This window comes from Dermacentor andersoni, chromosome 1 (genome assembly GCF_023375885.2).
Source record: "Dermacentor andersoni chromosome 1, qqDerAnde1_hic_scaffold, whole genome shotgun sequence".
Taxonomy (NCBI): Eukaryota; Metazoa; Arthropoda; class Arachnida; order Ixodida; family Ixodidae; genus Dermacentor; species Dermacentor andersoni.
In genome coordinates, this window is record NC_092814.1 from 85,793,841 (window position 1) to 85,814,439 (window position 20,599).

The 20,599-nt window shown below is 42.8% G+C and overlaps 1 protein-coding gene across 3 annotated transcripts in view; it reads right to left on the reverse strand.

Moving 5' to 3' along the window:
* LOC126543766 (L-fucose kinase-like) overlaps nucleotides 1-20,599 on the reverse strand; it is a 98,586-nt gene that overhangs the window by 48,525 nt on the left and 29,462 nt on the right. For all 3 annotated transcript variants that reach the window (XR_011892490.1, XM_055061692.2, XM_055061693.2), the window contains 3 exons: nucleotides 7,647-7,754; nucleotides 2,219-2,334; nucleotides 597-674 (listed from right to left, as the gene is read on the reverse strand). Coding sequence is in view for 2 of the 3 variants with exons in the window: in XM_055061692.2 (XP_054917667.2) it covers nucleotides 597-674; nucleotides 2,219-2,334; nucleotides 7,647-7,754 (302 nt within the window). In the remaining variant the exon portion in view is untranslated. The remainder of the gene's footprint in view (nucleotides 1-596; nucleotides 675-2,218; nucleotides 2,335-7,646; nucleotides 7,755-20,599) is intronic.

Sequence of the window (20,599 nt, forward strand, 5' to 3'; positions counted from 1 at the left end):
TTGCCATGAGGCAAAAGTTGAAAAATGAAAGCTTGCAATGCACTGCACTAATGAGTGATTGAAAATTAGGCATCGCCTTGCCTTCTCACATAGTGCCCTCTACCAGGCAAGTCAGGCCCATTTTAAACACACAAATAAAAAAGTGGGCAATGTCACTAGTGCTGCCGAGCAGCTTTACTGAAAAAAATATAAATTGTACATTTAGAAGCAGGTTTGTACACTGTACTGTATTACCCCAAGCATGAAAGCCCTCCATGTACCCGAGTTATGTGGGTACCGCAACTGTACTAAATAAAAATGTGCCGTCATGATAAATCTTAGGTACCTTCAAATCTTGCAACAGAGGAACAAAAATATTTGGCCCTTGATTCTGAAGAGGTCAGGAAAGCACATAATCAAGCTGGGGCGCTTGTGCTAGATATTGCATGAGAAAATTTTGACTCTTACAGATTCCAGCTTTGCCAAAGAACTCATCTAATATTTATATTTGAACAAACATTAAGCACACTCCTGTTATGGTTACCTAATCCTACTCAGAATGATGAACAAGATAAACGAAAGTTCAGTCAAAACATCATATACAAGATGCAACATACCACGATTTACAAAACTGGTCTTTCAGGCTCTGATGTGTCAACACATCCACTAGGGAAAGCCTGTTACAGTGTTTCCACCTATAAGGAAACAAAATAGAATATACTCACATAATTTGTACGTATGCCAACTTTCAGTAAGACATGAACAATGTAAGCAGAAAAGAATACTGTGCACAAAATGTGAATATTGTATACACTTAAAATGGCAACACTTGTGTAAGAGACACACCCTCAGCTTAGCATCCCAAAATAACAATAAAAAAAGAATTGAAAAAAAAAATTAAAGGACACTGACGAGACAATTGAAGAGTGTCAGTGCAGCTTGTCTGCAATTAGATTCTAAGCACATAGCGTGCCATATCTACAGACACTACTGTGAAAAGCTTTAAAGTCACAGGCACATCCAACGCCATGGATGGCATGGAAAACAACTATATATCCAAGAGTGTGCTCTGAACCAAACACGAGCAGCAATAAAAGCGACAGTGGTGACTGGTGCGCATGCACACGATGTGCATGTGGGAAGAAATAAATGCCTTATGAAAACAATTGCATTTGCTCTTTTGGCGCAAATGGATCACAGAGATTACGCACAGACAAAACAAATGGAGAAAAATGACCCACCCATGTAAGGGTTACACCTGCTCAAAGATCATGAAAAGAAAGAGTGTCCCTTACATCAGCATATATGGTACAAACTGATCGATGACATGAGAAAACAGCATTTGACAGTTGCACAGTGTTTAAAGAGTTCCGACATTCTGATCCTGTCTTCTTAACTTATGATCTCTACTTCTACCTACCTTTTCCCGATGCTACCACCTCCCTACTCTTTCTTTTTTTGCCCATTTAGTCTTCTATATTCTAATTTCAACATGGCAAGCTAATGATTAAACACTACTTCATTCGTCACAAGCACTACACACCTTCTCTCTGCTCTGCTACCCCCTCTCCAGGTGCTCCGCCTATGTCCTACCCCATATGACCTGAGATACTCCTTAACCATGTCATTCCTATGCCTCTCCTCTTCTGCTCTTGCTTCTGCGCTAGCTACCTCTCCCGTCAATAGTTTTGTGTCGATATCAACCACAAAAGCAGTCAACTCACCTCTTACCACACACACACAAAAAAAAAGAACCTACACCCAGTAGCAGGTGAAAAAAACTATATCTAGTACCATGTGTCTGAGTTGCAGTGATGGCCACTAGCTGTGTATGACAGAGCAGACATTCAAACATGATCAAATCTGCAGCCTCTTCAACCACCATGACTGTGTTAGAAGAGTTTCTCAGCGATCTGTAGATATAATTTTGACATACAAGTAGGATGGCCAAGCACAATTATTCTTTCAAACAAAGAACCAGAAGTGACATTTTCTGAAAAAGAAGCTGCCTTTTGCCTCACGTCTTCCATTATTAATTTTCTGATAAGCCTAAGAGGAACTTCAATTTCCCATAAATTCACTGCTTTTCCATTATGTTCCAACTTTTCATAAGATGACTAGATTTACAAGGGTTCTTTGTGTTTGTCTTAAAGTTTACTTGCATTCACCACCAGAAAACTGGTCTCAAATCAAAATGTAGAAAATTAGAAAATTAGAAAATAAGACAGGTCTGCCTTACTTATTCAAGCACTCTTGATCTTGAGTGGGGTTCAGAAGGCAGAGTGCATCTTGTAAGCTCTCTTCACTGCATGTGAACAGCTTTGCAGTCATCAGGCAATTCTGATGCCATCCCGCCTGCAAAAGTTTAACATACTGTTGAGAACTGAGCCTACTTAAAGCACAAACTTATGTCCGTCACTCATTAGTCAAGCAGCAAATGTATAGGGGAGTAGTAACTCAGGGGTAACAGGTGAGTGTGTTGCTACAGCACTGTGCCATTATTGATGCAGGTACCAGCCTACAGGTGCACTGAGCAGGCACTAAGAGTGTGGGGCAAGCTGCCTCAGGTGCATTGTCTGCTAGCACGCCATATGCTATATGGTTTCAGGGGCAAAGAAACTTGATTGTACCTGCCAAAAGCAGCATGAACGATATGTTTCTGATCAATGATTGCTAATTTTACAGACTGCGCATGACCTTCTGGAGGACCGGAGCAGGTAAGCCAGGCAGTTATGACACACATGAGTCAATGTGCCTTCACAGCAAGTCAGACAGTGCTGAACTTTATAGCAGAAGACCCAGTGGATGCAGCACCCACAACGCTCCTCTCACCAGTACAATGCGTACACAGTGCTGCTGGTAGAAGCATTGTGTGGGACCTTTAGTTGCGTTCTCTTGCATGTAACATCAGCTGGGGGACGCCACTGCCACATCGCATGCATTATCACTATGTGAAGGCAGTTTGACGTGGCTGATCAGCATTTGCAGCTCGAGTTTTCGAAACTGTGCAAGTTGGCAAGCTTGTACTAAAGTGTCCTGAATATCATGGCACACTATAGTTCACATATGTGTGATACATTAAGGTAGACAAAGCTGATGATGCCTGCTGCTCCTACTATGCAAAGGCAACTTTTCTATGCCATAAAATTAATTGCATCATAAAGCACATTCAAAGGCCACGTTGATGTGTTATACCACTTTATAACTTGGACTCCAAAATTTGTTCTCAAATTCCTGTTTACAACTGCATCAGAAGACTCTAGCTAGGAGAGCTAAGCTTGCTTGGAGCATATTTGCTATGAATGAATCTGTGAATGCAATATCATTCCACAGTATAACAGATTATTGGCAGCTATGACATGTATATGACCTTAGCTAAATGCCCAATGAAAAGCAGTGGACAAAACAGACCAGGTAAGTTACGCTGTCACATACCTGCCAACCTGAAGATTTGGAAATTTGTAAAACTATCGTGGCGGTGGGGGGAGGGGGGTGGGGGCAGACACTTTCTTTTTTAAAGGGATTTACCTTTTGCGACAAGCTTACTCACGTTTTCACAATTGCAAGTGAAATCCGTGTCTTGGAGAGTAAAGAGTGAAAACTCCACAGGGGCACAATTTATTTTTGCAATGATTTTGCTGTTGCAGACTTTGCCTGTTTCAGAAACTTCTCCGTGAAGGTCTACTCAAAGCAAGTACCACTCTGGTGCCCCTTGACCGTCAGCAGACTTTCGAGTGCTTTCTCACAAACAGATGAGTGAAACTCCGTTCGAGTTTTGTTTACATTCTCTCACATTCAGCATTGCTGTGGGGAATGGAGAGATTACAAAGCATAACCAGTGAAATTCTGTGGAACCAGAGCGATCCGTCGACACTTCGAACACTTCCTAATTGCGACCACTGCACGTCGCCCCTTGGCTCATTCAATATGTCAGCTGGAACCTGATATGCTTGCAAGTTGGCAAACTCGACTTCAAGTGCATCAATTGCTTCTTCTTTTGATTCGCCACTCTAGTGGGGTAGGATAGCAGGGAACGCCATAATAAAATATGTATGTTGTTGAATGAAGCAGTTTCCAGAGCTTCTACTTGAGCAACTTCAGCCATCTTGAGATTGACGTCTTCTAGCGGGAATTTGTGGCGAATGTAATCACATGCTGCCGTTAAGTACAGACGTACAGCAGAGAAGAACTGCTCTCTCTTAATGCAGCTCAGTGTCTCAACCACAGAGTAAGTTGTGCTGCCAATGACTATGTCTTCATCACCTTTCTGGTTCTCTGCACCTCCATAGTCAACTTCCAGCAATGAATTACATGCCTTGACAACACCTGGGTGCACAAATCTAGTCAGGAGATCCTCGAAAAGGCGTTTGAAGAGGCCCCTCAGTACATTAATCTGAGGAGCCTGTGCCCGAAGAAGGCAGTTTGCCTTCTCAAAAACCGGTCTAACATTTTGGAGAAAAAGACAGCATGCCCTGTTTAGCTCCGATGACAGAAAATAAAACAGGCGCTCCTCACGGGTCACGTGGCTAGCTTCCCCAGAATCCTTGGCATGAAGTTTCAGTTTTTTTGCTTGAGGTCGAGAATGAGCTCCTTTCCTATTTAGCGAGAGTTCATCACCCTCAGTGCTTCTTTTTCCGAGGCCTGCAGCAGTCTTGTGAAGAAGTGTAGCAGACTTTGGGGTAGGTGCAGGATTCTTGGGGGTTTGGGAGGAAGTCATCGGAATTTGGTATAGCTCCAAAAACAAGCTCTGCTAGTTGCAATGCTTTGTTTCAGATAAAAAAAAAAGCTGAGTAGTGGTTTCCACTGGTCGAGCAGCCTTTTCAAACACTTTCCCAACGACAGCCAACGTGTCAGCGAATGCTTCAACATCTTTTTGACCTCGGCGTCATGCCCATTTTTTGGAAGTCTTTAATTCGACCTTTCAGTTTCGAGCTTTTCTTTAGGTAAAAAAAATGTCAACCAAAGCCTCATCAGCCTTTGCAGGAAGACATGACGCTCCTTTTTGGGCGGCCAAGTTGATGAGATGGCAGGGGCAACCAACCCCTATCAAACCTGGTTTAGCCTCTCTCAATACAGTAGAAACACTTTTTTTCACGCCGGTCATGACATTGGCATTGTCCGAACACATAGCCAACAGGTTTCCAACAGGCTAATTCCGAGACTTCATCTCATTCAGAACCAGATTTGCAATCTTGTGACCCGTTGCTTCCCCTTGGATTGTCCTGAGGCAAAGAAGGCGGCTTTTGACTCTACTCGTTTCTTTAACACATATGTTGCAACATTAGGGTAAAGCTGCACATCCCTATTTTTACTGCCATCCACAGCGATAGAAAATACTTGCTGTTTTAGGGCATCCAGCAAAGGAGTCTCCGTGTTGGCGGCCATTTCCCGAACAATTGATGTCGTCTTTGTTCGTCCAAAGGCGTAGCGTTTTACTTCTTCGCACTTGGGGAACATCTTCCAGAAAAGTGGTCCGGCATGATCAATGACACTCAGCGGGATGTTGTGTTCAACTAGAAACACCGTGAAGAAGCATTCTACACGAATCACAGCAATGTCGTTGTCACTGCATACAAAACTTGCTAGGCTTGGCTGGCTGTCCGCGGCTCGCACATATCCCCGATGCTTTTTCGGAGCGATGTGGACCTTGATGTCAGACTTGCCGCCATGCAAGATGTTCACATCACAGGCACACGTGGTGCAGAATCCGAACATCTCCGCTTTCTTCGACAGCACAAAGCACGGAAATTCTGCCATGTATGATTTCAAAAACCCTTCGAAGTACTGTCCGGGCTTCAAGCCTGCCATTGCACTACGAAGCCGCTACAGGCCGGAGTCGCACTGTGTCCGAGGTGGCAGCTAGTCACATAAAAGGCAAGGCCAACACTGCAATGACTGAAGCTGACTAAAGTCCAAAGTCGCGCGCCTGTGTGAACAAAGGCAACAGCATGGCGACAGGTTTGCGGAGGCGCTAGAGGTGCTATCGGCACTATCTAGCTTTGGATATGGATTTGTGACCCCCTAGTAGACGACAGAAGTCACTACAACCTTGCAGCTTCTGATGACGATACCACGCATATGTATTGCCCTCTCGTGGCGGTGCAAGGTACCAGCGTATAGTTTTACATGTAACTTTTTTTTCCACAAATAAAATGTTTTCCATAATATTTCAAGCAAGATTCGTAAAATCGTAAGACTGCTCGAAATTTGTGCATTTTATGGAAAATTCAGAAGAGTTGGCAGGTATGCTGTCACCTACAGCAATGCTGGCATAGCTGCACAAGAAAATTAAACTTCATTATTTCCACTAGCTATGAGCAACACGTCATGAACGACTGTGTTTGGCTGCTGTATATTAGCCGACTCAGCATTTGTGCCAGAAACAAAGAATACAAGTCACTAATCTGGCTCTTGACACTAACGTCTTTCTTTGCACCTGCCATTAGTAGCATGCACAGTCCATGGGTAAGATTTGTCGAATGATGCAAATAAGTTCCCCCATGCTATTAAATGAGGCGACTACTTTGACCACATACAGATGCACGTAATACATTGTCTTGAACATATTTTTCTGTAAGCAAATCATATGGACGTAAAACTTAAGCTATTAGGAAGTACATTTAGCACCAATGCTACCTTAAAACCAGGCTTCTGTGGATATATTTTCAACTAATATAATATTTTTATTCTTTCACTGACAAAAGTAGTGCTTTGCGACTGGTTTGAAATTTCCAAAAAGCCCATTGTAAACTGTTATATCATGATAACACAAATTCACATTAATATCCTCAATAAAAGTGATTATGAGATTATTTTATGGATAGTAAAATGAATGCCTGATGATTGCAAAACATGGTAATGCCAAATATAGCTACTGCTCGAGAACAGCTGCTTGTAAAGTTTTTTTCATAGACAATAGTTTTATAATATAGTACCAAAGAAGTGGAATAATGAGAAAAATGTGTATTATTGCATTTAACTACACAGCGACTTAGTCAACACATCATTTTGTGACTGAGGCGCAAGATTCTGCTTTGTTTTGAAAGTTGCGTAGGCTCTATTTTAACTCATTCGGCGTGACGCTTTGCGACCTAGTCACAGGACTATGGTTGGGTTCCTTGGTGGCAACTGTAGTTTTATGGAAGGAAAATAAAAAAATACAACAATGTTTGCCTAATCATACTAACTTAGAAAATTAATAATTGAAAAAAAAAAGATATATACATATAAGCAGCAATCTGAAAGCACCAAGCTATTCCACAAAGTCTACATGAATGTAGCAAAATCTGCTAATAGGTGAAACAAATGATCTGAGGTGCAATCATGAACCCTGTTAACTAACCACAATCATTTGATTTATTTATTTTACCCTCAGGGCCAAATTGAATTACAGAGGGGAGCGGTTACAGCCAGTAAGAAGAGGAACACTCAAACAAAAAGCAGTAAAAAATAGTATACAGTAAAATGGCTCCATTATGCAGTGTTAACCATTACATTATTTTTTACATTACTTGATGTCAACCTTCCTTTATTTAATGATTACTGGAAAACTAATTAAGAGATCATTTGTAGAAACCTATTATGATTTTCAAGTTTGCGTCACTGTTGCACTCTTGCTTGAGGTTGAGCTTTTGCTTATGTAGTTATAAGGAAATGCTTAACCCAACCTTAGGTATTGTTATTGGCCATAAGTCATCTTCTGTAACTGAAGCAAAAGACAAGAACTCCTTGAGTGCACTTTGGCCCAATTGACCGTCTTCGTTAGTGAAAGGCACCTGAAAAAGAGCGAATAAGAATTTCACCATATGATTACAGAAGAATCTTGGTAAACGGAAATTGCTTAAACGGAACAGCCTTATGGATGGTTGGTCGGTTTTGCATTGAGGCAAAGTTAAAAAAAAAGTTTGTTAAACGGAACCACATTTTTTTCCAACTCCAAGTAAACAGAACTAAAGGTATTACCAAAAATGAAGCTCAACAGCCAATCCCAGGGGCATAGCAACAAGAATCACTGTTTGCACATTTCCTTTTCAGGTTTTCTTGCTATTTCTCTATGTTATCACCAAGGCAGTAAAAACCATAAAATGAGCATGACTGTCATGAGGAATCAGCTTATATCCAAGCAACTGCAGTAAGTGGACTTCCCTAATGAGGTGAAAGTGTTTAAAAATTTTGTTCTAAAATGCAGAGAAATAATGCAAATTTGCTTTTCCAGTGCAAAAAGTTAGCGATGTTTCACTTCGTGAATGCGGGTGATGTGCAACCATATAGGTGCTATAGTGCACATGACGCCATCAGCCCTTTGTCTGCCTTGACGCCTACACTGTCCGCATCGCAGATCATATTCGACAAGGCTCGCGCGGCCGTGCCATATGCAGCAGCAGCCAGAGTAGAACACCCTGTTGTAAACATTCACTTACTACCTAAATTACCTAGCATGGTGTCAGCGGGCACAGGCAAACAAGAACACTTCACACTCGATGACTGCGGACACTCGCTGTCAAAACGCTGGTGTGAGGAATCGTGGCAGCAGCAGCGAGCAAACTGACTTTCATGCTGTCTATCGCTTCAATGCAAACTGAATGGTGAGAACACGGTGCACGCAAAGCTACGAGCCGTCGGCCCACCTAGACTGTGCCCCCTTTATCGCTGTCAAGATAAAGCCTGCGTGACCGAAGTACAACACCCTCCCCCAGTTCCATGGTGTCATGCGCGCAATCGAATATGATGCACTTCCTCCCCTTGCGCATTCAAGATGGAGCTGCCACCGTTGGCTCACCGTCGCATGCTCACTCACACACACACAGTGTACAGTGTGGGAGGACGATGTTACTACGAGATGAACCCAGTATGTATGCATCACAGAGAAAACCTGTAGCAACTGCCAGAGGAGATCAACGCAGCGCGCATACACCTACCTTCTTCCTCTATGATGCTTTGCTTTGTTTCTCCATCCCCCCTTCGCTCAACGTTGCCTACACATTCCTCTAGGTGGCGGTACTTAGCCACGTGCTGAGCACGCTCCTTCATACTTTCCCTGGCGTGTGATTCTCTTCACCTCCAGGTGCCTTCCTCGTTTGCTTATTTCACTGCCTCAGACAGACACTGCTGATTTGAAGAGCTGGCCAGTTACGCTTGCGCACAATAATGTGATTTCTAGGTTGTTTTCAGCAGGAAAGTGTCCATCTAAATGGACTCTGCTGCAGAACTGTCACTTCAGCATTGTGGTCTAGGTGCTTGACAAAGTGTGTAATTAGATTGAGAAAAACATTTCTTTTTCCTCCACTTGTTATCTCAGCTGTAAGCTAATGCAAGAAGACTAGCTGAAAGGGCTCGAATGTGGGCTACATTTGCCGACTGTTTGCTTTGGAGAACAGCTTTAACTGTGATGCAGTTTTGTTTCCATAATGCCTAAAGTGGCTCATCCATAGATTATGTCTATAGCTACAGCGCGAGGAAGACGAGAGGGACAGGAGTAGATGAACATAGCACTGACTTTCAACAAATGTTTTTTCTTTCTTTAGTACTGAGATAAAGGTAAGTGAAGAGGCATAGTGCAGTAATATTTGCAAGCAATCCCTTTGCACCAGTAGTTCTATGTTGCAAGTAACGGTGGTGCCAATTACCCACAGTGCTTTGGGGTCCTATCAAGACTACACTAGAGTCTCCTGTGTTTGACCTCAGTGGATTTTGTAGCACAAGCATCAAGGATGGAATATTCCAAGACTTTTCTCGGCGAGAATCAAATGTTATTTTGAATGAAACTAACACAAATAATGTTTGGAAAGACGAAGATTTCCTGTTACATAATAAACATGAAACGTGCGGTGTAGGGCTGCTACTTGCATTATTTTTGGCCAGCACAGTTGGCTTTTTGCAAACATTACCAGTACCCAGCTCAGCCTCTAACAGGCATTTATCATGCCAGTCCTCCCTGAATGAGCAATTGAACAAAGATGTAGAATTCACTGGGTACACACAGTGAATTAGAAAGTAATATAAGCTTTCCGTGACCTGAAATACTATAATTTTGATAAACAAGCAACAGTGACTTCTTCATAAAAATACTTTACAGTACTGCTACAGAATTGCTACTATCTTTGAGTACGTGACTATGCTACCTCTGCCTACCTTCTTCACAATAGCAGAGAATATGCTGGGCCAGTCTAACAAAATGCTGTTTTTGTTTTCTGGGTGAATTATTACTGTGTGAGTAACACAATGGCTTCCACTAAATGTACAAAGGAAAGGTTAATGTTACTTCAAAGCATACACTCTTAAAAAAGTTTACACACTTTGGGTGGTATCTTGTACCACAACAATTGTCATCTATCTTGCCCGCATTTCTTTTCTTTAACGCTACGAGCCGGTACTTCCAAGCCACGAACGGCTTCCGCGTTATCAGAGTGACACAGCATTCTTGACAGGAAAGTAGCAAGCAACAAGTTTTCAAGAAAGGAACGGCAAGCAAGGCAGATGATGACTATTGTTGTGGGACGAGATAAGTCCCAAAGGGTGTAAACTTTTTTAAGAGTGTAGCACCTTAGTTTGGCCAGATAATGTGTCATTTCTATTCCCCATCGACGCACATGTGACCCAAATGCTTGGTCCTTGTAATAGCTGAGAGCACTTACCATTTCAGTATTACGTGATTTGTTATGACAGTGCATACCTGTGCACAATCAATTGACGGTTTGGTTTCCTCAGCCTCTCTAGATGCTAAAATTGGTGCTTCTAGATACATAAGGGGCTGATAATCCTGGACATGTATCAGCAGCATGCATGAAGTCAGAGCCATAGATGCACAAAGGTGTGCCTGCCAAGTTGTGCTTTTATTTACGATTGACTTCTGTTCACTCAGTCCTGCTAGGACCGATAAAATTGATGTAATTATCTGGCAGGCCAAATTAAACAAGAGGCAGAAAAAAAAAATGTCAATACACACAGCTTATTCATATGGCAGTATTGACCTGATTCTGACATGCCTCCAAATTGAACACGGACCTACTTTTTATAGGTTCAAAGTAGAAAACTAACATAAAAATGACATTGGAGCTCCTAAACAAAGTACTCATGCAACGCGAGACTTGCACTGTTGCTATCTTGTGATGGCAATAGCGATGACGCTGTCTAGGCTGACTGACAGTAGGCCGTTGCAAATGAATTTTTGGTTCTATATTAGAGTGCACTATGCAGGAAACCTAGACCAATTTTGTTGTAATTAAAAAAATGCCTGTTAGAATCGGATAAATATCGCAATAGGGCTGTGCGAATAGTGGATTTTGAGTTCGACACAAATTTGAAGTGAATAGTAATTTTGGCAGAATATTTTCGAATCAAATATCAAATAGTTGCCGTTCAAAAATCTTGGCTGCAAAGTGGCATGCAAGATAATTATAAGATATATGCAATTATTAACCCCATAAAGCCCAATATATCCTTTTTGATACGCTGAATTTGATGCCTCGAAAATATGATTTAGTGCTGCAAAGCCAATGTACAGCCCATACTAGCCTTTATGATATTCTGGAGGGAGTGTTCAGTAGTGAATAATTCAGCAAATGAATTACTAATGAAGTAATTATTATACTAATTAATTTTTACTAAATTATAATCTTGCTGTTTTCTTCATACTAATATATTCTCTGCGACTAGAAATATGTGTGAGCAAGTTCATTGATGTGGAATGGTGTTCGAGCTTTGTGGGATTAAGTGGAGTAATTTGTGAGAATGAGACCACAATTAATTCAAGTAAGAATTATTCATTGGAATACTTATGTATAATGTATGAGCATGACCAATTTATTGAAGCACCGGGCTTCACGTTTTTAGAGGGATGTTTGAGAAATATCTCCAAAATAGATTTTTCACGCTGTCGTTCGAGTCCATTTTGCTGGCCAGCAGAGTTTCCGCTATTTTGACAATGTTGACATCATTCACTCATCGCTTTCTTTTATATATTTTAGTTTAAATGTTTTGAAACAATGTTTGTGTTTTCTCCAATAAAAGTTAATAAGAAATTAAGACGGTTATGAGAAACCGTTAAAGGTATTTATTTTTATCTCAAACTTGTTTTTCTAGCTTAGTGTCTGGACGCTGCAATGGTGACAAAAGAGTGCAGGCAACCAGGGTGCCAAGATTGGCAATGATGGTACCAGCGTATACCAGCATATCTGGAGCTCATTGCTCGGTTTCTTTTGCCCGTTGTTTAACAAAGTTGATGAAATGACTTTATGATGATGAAAGTTAATGAAATCATGAATTAATATAATTCCAAGCTCCCACCATAATATTTATACAGTTTTGCCGAACGTGCGAGTCTATTTTTATTTTAAAAATCGTGCCTTATTGACTGCGGTGAACGTCCAATTTTTCGGACTCCCTAGGGGGCCGCGAAAACATACAAAAATATCCGACAGTTCGAAAAAACGAATTCATGCCTTTTACTCCCCCAAGGGCTCAAATCACCACAGGCACGTCCGAAATGAGTCTGAACACCGGCCAGTACACTTATTGGCCGTATCGGTGCTCTTACTGTGACAGGAGACGGTGGATGCACGCGTGTATAATTAAGGTGAAGGTATCACTGCCGCCATCTTGCATGTAGTTCTGAGTCTCCCACCAGGCGACGCCACTCACCCATGTTTTGAAAAAGGAAGAAAAATCTGCTCTTAGCCGTCACAGCATGCTCCGGTCTATCCCTGTTGCAATGCTGGGACAGGTGATCTCTTTTCAGGACGAGTTGTGCTGGGCACCATTGCCGTTTTGTTGCTGCGCGCAGTGGCCTTCTCATGGCTGATGCTTTCAACAGTGGCTCGGTTGAACCTTTCTATATGTAAAATGGTTGGTGCCGCTGATTGATGGTAACTGTAGACGTTGTAAGTGGTTCATCACTGCTGCTTTCTGATGTGGCTGTCATGCGAGTGCGGGCCACTGTTCCACAAGCCGTCTCGTTAGATGGCCTGCTGACTACAGTGTTCACTGCCCCGGTGGAACACAACACTAGCTGTAATAATACAGACAGATTGAGACTGAAATGGACGGAACCTTGAGTGACGTTGATCGTCAACTAGTTGGCATCTTTTTTTCTTGGCATTCTCCAAAGTACAGGCCCGCTAAACGAAGGTTTTAGGCTTGAAATAATAAATATAGCTTTGTGCATGTTATCAGATAGATAAAAAAAGGAAAAAGAAGGGAATTGCTACAGACCGCAGTAGCTATCTAACGCAGTTTGCCGACACCTGAACAGCGGTCAGCAGTGGGGGAGGGGTGGGGTTTAAAAGAGTAGGGGGAGAGGTTAGTATAGAGTAAAAAAGAACTATTTACAACAGAGCGACTAAGCAAAAAGAGAGTTCGTTTGTGCAGTGACTTCCTCGAGAATGTTTGTCACCAGCACTGTTAGGTCCCATGGGACAGCCGGGTGGAGAGGCCCGACTGCTAGAGGAAGTTGCAGTGTGTTTGTAAGCTACCCCAGAACATGTGTACGTGCATGTAAATTACAGTTGTTTGCACCGCTGACACCAGTTTTGTTTTGAATGTAGTATAGTATGGGTGTCATGCAAGTGCCGCGTAACCTGATGCCTATTTCCCTGCGTTCAGAAGTCCTCCAGCAAGCTCCTTTTCATTAGTTCCGTGCTAACAATACGCAAAGCCCTTTTGCGCACCTTGCAGTGCACCAAAAAAGGGTGCTTTTTATATACATGCACGACGGGAAGGCTTTGCATATTGCCAACTAAAACACTATGAGCCCCATGCATTTCAAAACAGATGTCGTTTATCTAGGAGGTGCCGCTTTCTTTTTTTTCCTTTTTTTTTTTACCGAGCTGTTTGCAAACTACATGAACATGAATAGGGATTAGGGTGACATTGGCCATGTTCTGGAGCAAGAGTGCCGGCTCCTGCAATCGCCAAAGATAAGCAGCGTTGATCTGAGCTAGTACATGAGAGGGAGGCCACTTCCAGAAATGCCGACTGATAATAGCTCTGCCTGCTGCAGAGTAGTTCAAATGTGCGCTTTGTGAATACAGTTACGGTAATGGTGGTGAGGGATGCCCCCTTCCCTCACGATAACAATTCCTCATCACCAAGAATGCACCAAGAACTCAAGGAAGAAGAGCAGATGCTATCCACACAAAGGCCGGGGTAAGCGGATGCCGCCGCCGGAAAGTGCCCCTACTCTCTGTCGATGGTCTTGTTGGGAGCTCGGTTTAGCGAAGGCAAATAATACACATTTTGACAGGTTGAGAATGGAGAGGCGACTCACTTTATTGAAAAGCAAAAGCAGGTTTGCCAAGTGGCCGTGGTGGTGCCCCTGTCTGACAGCCACTTCGATTCGATCAGGGATCAGGGGGCAATGACCCCCACAGCGGGGACAATGAAGTGAAGGGCAGTCGCTACAGTCTGCCTCCCTTCTCGCGTGCGCGGGGCGTTGCCGTCTCCCCTTTCGAAGCACTTATGTTTCCTATGGTCCCACAAGCCGGCCGAATGGTTTTGGGCACTCGTTGGTGTGTCGAAGCATGCGGACACAGCCGTTGCAACATTTGTCATCAGTACGTGCAGTGCTTGGGCACCAGAAAACAGATAAGCTAAATAGACGAGATTTTCTGTTTGTACAACCTGTAGACGAAGCGCAAAAGGCAGCTCTCCAGGACATGAAGTAACGTGATGAAATCACGATTGTGAAATCTTTAGTAATAAAAATACAAGCTGGTTGTAACAATGCTAGAAAATGAAGCAGGCCACTGACCAAGGCCAAATAAATATACAATGACGTTTCAGCATCAGTATGGATCCCTTGTTCACGATGGAATGTCGACTAAGCACAAGGTTCTTAAATAGCGTTCAGCACATGACGCAGATCCCGAAATGTCATTGTATCTTTATTTTGGCCTTGGTCAGTGACCTGCTTCATTTTCTAGCAATGCTTTTACCTGACCAGGCGGTATTCCATTGAACTCTTGACTGGTTGTAACAACTTATGACAGTTCTGACAGCACTCGTGATCTTTTATTCTGTTCGTACCTGCGGTTGCGCTACCCGCATGTATGAAACTGCCTGTCACTTCGTGACCCGTGTAAGTGGGAACAAATGTTTCCAACCACACGGAATCGTTCTGGAATTTAAGGCTCCAGTTAGGTTCAATCATTTTTGTTGTTCCTCATCGAGGTGCATACTTATTGTTCTTTCCCATTTCAATTAAAACACTTCAGGAAAGCTTGTTTTTCAGGCATTCGCTTTGCCAGGCATCCGAAAAACTTGGTATGTGCAACAACTTTTGTCAGTAATTCGCAGAAAACACGAGACAGCACCTTGCCCACAGAGAAGAAAGAAATCGGAAAGCAAGCGTGGCACCTGGGGCATAGGACATAGTGGCTGCATGATCCTGTCCCAACTGTCACCTCCTGCCCATCCACCTACTCCCCACGCCCCACCCTCTTTTCTCTCTAATGATGTCTCGTCGTCGCAGCCACAAGGAAGAAGAGACGGGGTCAATTCTGCATTCATGTCCGGCAGCACCCTTCTTTGTCATGTGCCGTTCTTGCGGTTTTATGGATACTGCCAGTTGCACCACAAGTTTAGACGACCTGAAGAGCGCCGGCCGCTGGGGAGTGCTCTCTCTCCTCCACTTTTCCCAAGCCCGCATCTTTCGAGATAGCAGTGCGGTGCACTACAGAGAATCTATGCTACAGTGCAGATCCTTTTTTTTTTTCTTAACCTTTTGCGCTCGCCACCAGTGAAAACCTTACCCTGACTTTCATCAGTAAATGCAGATTGAAGTGAGCATGTTTCAATTACAACACACACACACACACAAAAAGGGTGCCCCACGTAACTTTAGCCAAACTAAACATATGCAAATGCCACATAGCTGCACAGAACCAAAGTAATGTTGTGTACCATCACTTGGAGATACTCTGATTATTTTTCTCACTCCACCTAATTACATAATTAGTCCTAATTCAACTTCTGAAATATTATAATTTGATGTAAAGTGTCAATGAGAAAACTGTAGAGAAACATGAAAAACTCCCGATACATCTTTCTGTTGCTCAATACGTGCTACATAAAAGTGTTTGTCCCAGTGTGAAAGAAGCCCGTGAATACATGCAAAGTGCCTTGAGTGGCCAGTTGCATGGCAATTTTGCGTGTATTTGCAGGCTTCTTTCATGCTTGGAAATACACTTTTATGTAGTGCGTATTGAACAACAGAAAGCTCTATCGGGAGTTTTCTTGTGTTCCTGTAAATATAATGTTTGAAAAGTTGATTAATTAAGACTAATATGTACCTAGGTAGAATTTTAAGAAATCTGAGTATCTCCAAGCGACGGCGAACAACATTCCGTGAATGCAAACTTGTGCGAACATACAGTAGTGCTATAGCAGGAGTGCAAAGTTGCGAGTACCTACAGTGGAATTATGACAAAAAAACGAAGGAAAGCTAATCAGGTAGGCAGTTTGTGAATAACTAACACATCAACAGGTGCACATTCAGTCGTGTACACAAGGGAGGAAAGACAAAAGCCATAGCGAATGGAATGTAGGGAGGGGTAACATGCGAGGGGTCGCAGCTGCCAGGAGAGTGTTTCTTTTGTTCTTTACTGCAACTTTTGTGCGACCTTGAAGATGGTCAATACACCCCCACCTGTTTATAGGACACCTGTACTGTGACTCGACTGACCTTTGAGTTGAACGAACTGAGCAGTATTTGTACAAGTGGTATCCTTTGTGTCTGTGGGCAAGGTGTATGCGCGTGTGAAGAATAAAACAAAATGTAAAACAAAACAAACATGACTGCCTTTTTCACGCTGTACATGCTTTTTGTTTTCTTCTTTTGCTAAATTCGGAGACTTTTGAGCGCACATGCTGCTGTTGTGCATGCAATGGAGGAAAAGTTTTGCTAAAAGAAATGGTGGAAAACTCTGCTTGACCGGCTCCCACACATCGAAACAAGCAAACGGCACTCACTGCAGTGATTTTCGAGGATACGATGATGACTCGTAAAAGAAGGTGGACAATGTGGGGGTGCGACCATTATGCGAGTGTGATGATTATGCGGGTCAATACGATATATCTTTCAATGAGAAGACCACCTGCTGGAAATGACGTGTTTCAAAATTTCATTGGGCGTCGGAACATGTGACATTTGGTTTGTTGCGCGCAGTTTGGAATGCTACAGATCACGCAGCTGTCGCACTTTTCACTGGGGGAAATAAATCTCGCTAAGTGTTTGCTGCTAATACTATCGTTCAATAGGTGTCGCATATAATAGGGCAAACAGTACTCTGCCAAACACGCTGCACCTCACCGCGTGGGGAAAGCAAATTTGCAGATAGAAGGAGGGGAGAGCAAGTTCTGTGTGAACTTCGAAAACGCTTCCACAGCACCTGTGAACAAATGTGAGCACCCAGGAAATTTTTGGAATCTTACTTTATCTGCAATTCTCCTTGGCACAATAGCCTAAACTGCTGGCTAGCTGGCATACACTTATGATGTACCATGCACAGTGCCTTTTTTTTTTCTTTCATTCTTTTTACTCCCAGCAGCCACAATTGAGTGAGCTCTTGTTGGACTATATTTATGGCGTGGTTGCAGACATGTGTACTTGAAGGAATGTGAGGGAGGTGCAATGACTAGACTGAGCGAAACACTCAAATTTGGAGAAAGAATCCATTTGCATTTTGCCCGCTTTGAAATGCTTAGTGGTGCCACATTTGACAAATGTTGGAACTGACGTCAAACAGCTTGATATTTTTTTGCACAGATAGTACCGCCAGCAAAATATGCCTGTGAGATTTATTATTTATTGGATATCTTTTGTTTCAAGTACTGCTTAGTAAAATTTGTGAGTGCTAGTAATTACAGGACCGACGTTGTATGGCTCTACTAACGTGTAGCGCGCTTTGTGAATTAGCATGTACACGAAAAAGAATGTCAATTTGCACGGACCTGGCGAGCAGAAAAATTAGCTAAATTCACTGCTCCCTTGTAGATTTCTTAATCAACATTTCAATAATCAATGAGAGTATTTTCTCTTCACAGAATCGCAGAGAAGGGCTTCCTGCTTGATTATTGAAAATTTCAGAGTTTCAGCTTGAATAGTTTTGCATATTCGTCGGTAATGCATGACCAAGTATAGCCATAAATTGCCAATTTGAAGTAATAATAACTCATGAACAGTTCATCAGAGCACAAAACAACTTCACATAGATAAGTGCTCTGTAGCCTAGAAAACCACTAAATATTGTTGTTCTGTGTTGGAAAGGAAAAAAAGGTAGTAATCCATAAACATTTATTGTTTTGCCCGTTTTTATTTGCACCTATATAAATTTGTAATTGCTTTACATGCAATATCTCTTCATAGAAACCTTGTATAACATTTCATTTAAAGGTACAGCAAACTTCATTTCATTATGTTGAACAGTTTTGCCAGAAACGCAGTACAAAGGAGGCTAGTACAGCAAAAATGCTGTTTTTTGGCTCACAATGTTTTGATTGCCGTCAGGTAAGCTTCAGGCTAGGTGATAACACTAGGTGAAATAGGAAAGTGCAGAAAGTAAGCTTTCTAATGCAATGTAATTCACATCTGTCCAATGAGCGCAAAAAGCACAGTGCGTCCGCAAACAATGACTAAAATGCGGAGCGCGCGCCGCCGGAGTGGGACCGCCACCTTAAGGAATACATACTGTGTCCCATGACCACTCCCTCTTCCCCCTCTTGGTATGCTTCACCGCAATACTGCGTGCATGTTTCACCGCGTAACATTGCTGTATTGAGGCGAAGTTGACTTTTTGAACCGGCATTATGCAACGCGTCGTGCTGTCGGAGAGCTTCGAAGCCATTGGCAAGGATTATAAAGGCGGAGTCGATGCCATTGCTAACAGCGGCGAATTATTTTAATGAAAAACACGGCACCGAACAGCAGGAAGCTTGGTAACGAACGTCGATGTAGCTAGGCCTAGCGTTGCCGCGGTGGTGGCTACGGCTGTCAGCGGATCTGCGTGCGAGAGCGCCTGTTCGAGGCGACGAGATAATCAAAATGGCGGCGGCGGTGGCTTCGATCAATGCCGTTTCGCACCTGCGGTCATGGCAAAATGTCCGGAAAATCGGACGGCGACTGGTTAATACGTTCGAAATTTCAGACGTTCTTATACATTGACTCTATGTGCCCGGTACTATGGCGGCGCCGCGTAAGCATCCCAATTATCGGGCGTCCAGAAAATGGGTCTTTGACTGTATTAGACAGTAAACAAACTCGCGACCGTGAGTTTTCCAATACTTCGAAAAGCACGAGTATTACAGCTGCTCTCGAAGCGAATAGTGTAATATTAAAAACTACTATTCGAAAATCCGAATATTCGCACAACTCTATACTGTAATAATTCAATGTGAGCTACCGTTCTTGCTTGAAAAGCTTCATAGCATGGGTCGGAAATAGGCATTTTTGACAAGAGATGAAATGTGTTCGATGCATTCGCTGTCCCCTAATGTCGCCAAGACAGACACTGTAGCCATTTTGGTCAGGTGTGTTCGTGTCGACCAGTTCGAATTATTTGGTGAGGGCCAATTTCAGGATCGAAATAATAAACGTTTTGGCACACAAAAATGTATGGATTCCAGTCATGGCCTTCAGTTTGGATAGAACTAACTGAAAAATCAAATTAACCAGAGTCAAATTAACGAAAGTCTAGTGCATTGGCTTACGGGTACATGAATTTAGGATTCAGATAGGGAAAAGGCAAGTTTTCTTGCACTAAAGCACTTTTGTGTTTTGATGAAAGCACAGTCAGATGAGAAATTTTGCAAATGCCTTATGTGCTTTGAACAAAATTTGATTATCGTCAAACATCACTTTTGAATTGCTGTACTTCCTACAGTATTTTGGGAACATATGCTCATACAGGCCCCCCCCCCCCCCAAAAAAAAAACATTTTTGGTTTGTTATCATGACTGTTGGCATGGTCCATTACAGTTACACACACATGTGAGCTCTGACTAATTGCCTCCTTCCCTTAATTTATTAACCCTTTGACAGTAATTCCCAGCCTTGCACAGCCCCTGCCACTCTCAAGTACACTCGTTTTATGTGTTCAGCGCACTCCTTGCCTCTCCAGAAATAACTTGTGCAAAAAATGACATTGCATACCAGTTGTGCCATCTATGGAGAGGTCATCAATACCACGGCCGCTCGATCCAAAAGCACAAGGTGCGGCCCGCTGCATCGCGCCTGAACAGCATCTCGGGCCTAGTTCTCCATGCGCCCGCTGCGGCGCCACTGCTCGGGGATGGCTGCTGATAGAGAGTGCCTTCACAGCTGCGTCGGCACGCGCGATCTCCACTCCAGTCAAGGCGTAAATTATGTGTTTTATATTTGGAAATTGCAGACAAAATCTTTTAAGTCGTCATTGGAAGTGCTGAATACGCCACAAACGCCAACAGATTGTCACAGGGGTGGAAATCTATTCTAGAATACGCCTGAACGTTATCCATGGCAGTTGCCCGTACGATGCACGACCGGGTGATGCACTTCCATCGAGAGGTTCTGCTTGAAGCAATCTATCAGTACTTTTATTCACTTCTCGTGAACACGTACGCAAAGTAAAAACTTTACATGGGGAGAACT